A 5439-nucleotide genomic window follows, 5' to 3' on the forward strand; every position below is an offset into this window, starting at 1 on the left:
ACTAAAGTGAAGATTACATCCAAGATTCAGGGAGGTCAAAACCCTTGAAAGTTGGGTGCAAATAAATAGGGAAATAAAATTATCGGGCGTAATATTGGAGATTTTAGAGTGAAAGACTAAAATCCCCAATTCAGTCCAATCGTTTGGGTGCTGAAGTGTAGATGTTAGCCCTCAGGCGAGGGGAACATTGAAGCTCCGAAGTGAGAGCCGATATCCTCCCAGCCTAGCTGCAGATTCAGTAAAGAAGCGTAGGATTAATCAATGTTTTTTATGTCTATACCAAAAGGTAAAGAATATGTATGCTCCTATTTGACACAATACAATTTGAACTAATTCACGTTATCCATTCACTATAATTTCTTGATAAGGAGAAGGACGCTTTCTTATATATTGAATATCACATTCAAACCTTCATTAGTATATTTAGTTGTTTAATAGTTATTAAAATTATATATTTATTTCAATTGCCTATTAGTGACAGATAAGCAAATTGAATTCCATTATTGTGATTAAAGTATTGTTTTTCTAAAGTCTTAGTTCGTAGTTCTAATATTACTCCATGTGGGATCGATATCTAGAACTCCATTAGAGCCATATATTACTTGAGCGATACGTATACTTGCGTTGATAAGTGTGACTTTACAATTATTGAATATTTTATACATACATCTTTACCGAATCTATAACTGTTATTAAGTTTTTGGTGCAATTGCAATTAAATCTTTTAGCAGCAGTACTAAATACTTATATTTTTACGCATATATAAAATCGCTGTCATTTATCAACTTGTATATAAATTTTATCCTAAAGACTTCATAGATACAAATAAGCTAACTTAAAATTTCAATTAAAGCATTTTCAAATTGAAGCTCATTAAATCAATTTTTTAATAATCTCTCAACAATTTCAAATTTAAGTCAAATGTTGATTAAGTTAAGAAAATTAGTCATATATCTTCTTATTGATCATTTGATTAGCTTGATCTTGACACTACATTTTCAACAACAACTGAACGTGCGTTTTTCAGCAATGAAAATTATCAAGGCAAAGTTACACAGTAAAAAAAGAATGATTTTCATGCGAATTTCCTGATAACAAATATTGAAAAGAATATTATGATGAGTTTTAACATAAATTCGATGATTGATGATTTCAATGCAATAAAGAAACGATTGACACAATTCAAGATGCCAATTCATAATAACTAGAATAAAAGAAATATATTTTTACTTTATAAATTAGTTTTCTTAAATTTTTTAATTTAGTTATTTATTTATTTTTTATAAATTAATCTTAATTTACTTTTAATCCTTCCCCCACACCTCACCCTTTCTTCAAATTTCATTCTGTCACTAACTAGACCAATATCACCTTTCTATGGATAATTGTTTGATCTTGATTGGTTGAGCACCATTTTCTAACAACAATCACTAAATAATTATTGTATAATTAAAGTCACTTTATATCAATGCTTGAATATTTTCATCTGGCTTCTAGCACTCTTCTACATTTTTATAAAAAATGTCGTTCATCTATGATCGTCTGACTAAGATTGTTTGACCACCATTGCTCAATTAAGAATATCAAATCATTGAAGCTTGATTTTGATCATCAGACTTTTGTCTCTTCACCACCATCATCTAATTATGATTTCTTAATCACCGTCATTTACTATGGTTTCATGTTTATGATAACCATACTTCTATCATCCATTTAGAGTCATTTGACATCATCATCCAATAAAAGCAATTTGACTATTTGTGACCACTAAAGCTAGCCAATTTTATTGCCCTTGAGCATCACTTATAAGATTAATGCACACTGTCGATGCAAGCAATTACTTTTAAGCCCGATGCACATCATTTACATATTTCACAGCTTATAATGTCAATACATCATCAACACTATAATACAATATTTTGAATTACAAATAAAGCTTATGCATACCATTCACATTAAAATTATACTAGTCTTCTTGTTCAACCCCTCTTCTTAAATTCGATCCATCAAATGCTTTATAATACCATCTCTTCAATTCAACTTCAATACCTCCAACATTCTCCAACTTCCACCACAAAATCTATTCCCCATGATTCATGTATATTACATTCTATTAACATCTCCCCCCAATTATAGTGAAGGACATTATGTTGTAATTATATTTTAATTCGGCCAAGTGTTGTTTCATTTTCCTTACCATATGTTCCTAATAAAAAACTCTAGCATCTTCTATGAAACCATTCTTCTATTTGCATATGTTTGTGTACTAGATCTTCATAGAAGGCAAAGACATTATTAGACTTTCACCTTAATATATTAGCCGCTTGATATGACCAATTAAAATGAATGACTACTTATGACAAATTGAGATATTCAACAAATTTAAAAACTCCATAATATAAAAGCTTATCTTGAAATGATCCATTGCGTACGTGGAGACACTGCCATATTACCTGGTGCTTGGCGTATGCTTTGGGAATATTGTTTATATATATACCACCCAATTCTTATGTATTTACATATCTATCATCTAAAATTTCATTTTTTTACATTTATACCACACAAATATTCCATATTACATCAAAAAAATCACAATTTTAGCTTTTAATTACATAAAGTACACACCTTTTCGAATTCATGCATAGGCTAGGTGGCATTTGCATAAAAATTGAATTTTTGGTGATAAATGTGTAAATCTATCAATTTTGTTCCTAACCCTCACTAGAGGTGATTTGGCTCAAGATGAAGGGCATTTTGGGACCCCATCTTCTTATATGCTTCTCCTCCCAATCCCCCTTTCCAAGAGAGAGAAAAAAAGTCTAGCTTTAGAGAGAGAATTTCAGGAAGAGAGAAACCATGGCTATGGCTTTCAAGATGGTAGGCTTCCTCCCTCATCCAACATACATCATCATCTTATCATTCATCATTCAATTACATATGTTGTTGCAGGCCACCGAGGGCATGAGTGTCAGAGAGGAATGCTGCAAATCATTCATGGAGATGAAGTGGAAGAGGGTGCACCGTTACATCGTCTTTAAGATTGATGAGAGCACGAAGGCTATCATGGTCGACAAACTCGGCGGAGCCGCCGAGTGCTACGATGATCTCGCCGCCTCTCTCCCCGCCGATGATTGTCGCTACGCTGTCTTCGACTTCGACTACGTCTCCGCCGACAATTGCCAGAAGAGCAGAATGTTTTTCATTGCATGGTAACTTTTCTTTCCTTATTTCATATAATTTTTGAATGATCAATTTAATTATATAACCTTTTTATTAGGTCTATTTACATGAATATATAAATAATTCAGAATTTGATGGAAGTGAAAAATATGATTTAATTTTAAATAAATTTTAATTTTTAATACAAGAATTTATATTAAATATTATAAATAATTAAAATATAAAAGAAATGCATGAAATTGCATCTATCTTCTGAACTATATATGGCAGATTTAATAATTGTTGAATGTTATTACACTGCAATTTGTCACTGCATCAATTAAATGCAGAAAATGTAAATCACAAAAGTTCAAATATTTAGGATGAAAAAAACAAAATATAATCGCCCTCCATTTTGTCTAATTGTAATTTAATTAATATTTATCTTCTAAAAAATCAAATTAAGCATGCTGACCATAAGCTTCCAAAATCCATCAATTCATTTTTTTTTTTAATTACACAACCGACTTATCATTATTGAGAAACGTCGAAGGTTATTCAGAGGGTACAGACGAGTTATATTTGGGTTATACCCTCCTGTAACTTCTCTGTAACTTACATGTAATCACTGGAACTACAGAAGTGTGGAACTTATTTGTAGATTACAGATATGATACAAGTAGGTTACAGAGAGGTTAAAGGGAGTATAACACGAATATAACTCCCTTATACCCTCTGAATAACCTCTTGGCGTACACAAATATTTTCCCATTATTGAAGCCTCGTGCACATTCTCCTATTTAAAAAAAATAAAAATATAAAGGGCATTTACATATACCAATCTTATGTATTTAACACTAACTTTACTTTTTATATTTATACTACCCAAAATTAGTGATTATAGGACTTCTTAAATCAAAATCTTCATTAAGCCAACTCATAAGACTATTGATTATCTTCCAATAACATCTCAAAACTATAATATATTATCATAATAAAATTTAATAGATGTGTTCATATTACATTATATATTAATATTATCATAATATAATCGACTATTTATTATTACAAATTAAATCATGCTTAGATCTTATGGTGACCAATAATTTTATTATTTAAAGATAAAGTTGAAATTTAATATAAAAAAAGTTAATATTTAATTAAAATAAAACATGAACCTCTTTCTTACCATTACTTTTAGGATAAATTCTAATGGAATTTATGCCTTCTTTATTGGCAAAGATTTGGCATTCTAACAAACATAGATATTTTATAAAGATAAGTTCCAAGAAGCAACCACTTTATCTATTATTATACTACACACACACACTATTAGGGGTGTAAAGGAGCCGAACACGAGCGAGCCCAGGCCTAGCTCGTGTTCGGCTGGTTTATATTTCAAGCTCAAAAGATGTGTTCGTGTTTGACTCGTTTACTTAGCAAGCCGAACAAGAGCCGATCACAAACAACCCAACCCAAAAAAAGAGTCATTTTAACAATCCTAATCACGTAGCCATAAGATGTTAAGGGTTGGGGCAAGGTTTAAAACATCATTTGAATCGAATTTAGTTTGAATCTAATTTAATAAATTTTATTCTACTTTCTTAATTAATACTTTTAATTGATTATTTATCTTTGTAGCCCTGTAATCAATTAATTTTTTAAAAAATACTACTCATCAAAGATATATATATATAAATGTTTTGTAATCAATGTTTAGCCTTTTAATATTTTTCTTAATAAGACAATATATATATATATATATATATATGTATCATATCATATAAGACTCAACATATTAGTAAAACTAATGATATAACCATAGTAATAACAAATATATGTTGATAATGTAGGTTTAATACCTAAAATAATTATTATTCGTGCTTCTTCACGTAATTTAATTATTAATATATGTATTTATATATTAGGTCTCCAGCAGCATCAAGGATTAGGGCTAAAATACTGTATGCAACATCAAAGCAAGGATTGAGGAGACTGCTTGATGGGGTCCACTATGAAGTTCAAGCCACTGATCCTACTGAGATGGGATTTGATGTCATTAAGCAAAGAGCTTGCTGATGTTAAGCCCAAATTAATTAAGGCAAAAAACCTGTTTTATGTTAATAAACCATGATTAGCTATCCTAATGACCATCTTAAGAACAGCTTGTGATGTTAAGGCTACTGTGTTTAGTAATTAATAGTAGTTTGTCTCTCAAGTAGAAGGGAAGAAAGTGGAGAGGAGCTGATTAGACTTTCGGCCGCTCTATTTCTTTTTTAT

General features: G+C 30.4%; 1 protein-coding gene across 1 annotated transcript; it reads left to right on the forward strand.

Moving 5' to 3' along the window:
• The first annotated feature begins 2771 nt into the window (after window positions 1-2771).
• On the forward strand, window positions 2772-5439 carry LOC110032658 (actin-depolymerizing factor 5-like). The gene is made up of 3 exons (XM_020736353.1): window positions 2772-2877; window positions 2950-3209; window positions 5088-5439. The coding sequence occupies exons 1-3, from the start codon at window positions 2857-2859 to the stop codon at window positions 5236-5238; spliced, it is 432 nt and encodes a 143-aa protein (XP_020592012.1). The 5' UTR covers window positions 2772-2856; the 3' UTR covers window positions 5239-5439.

Source organism: Phalaenopsis equestris, unplaced genomic scaffold, assembly GCF_001263595.1.
Source record: "Phalaenopsis equestris unplaced genomic scaffold, ASM126359v1 Scaffold000996, whole genome shotgun sequence".
NCBI lineage: Eukaryota > Viridiplantae > Streptophyta > Magnoliopsida > Asparagales > Orchidaceae > Phalaenopsis > Phalaenopsis equestris.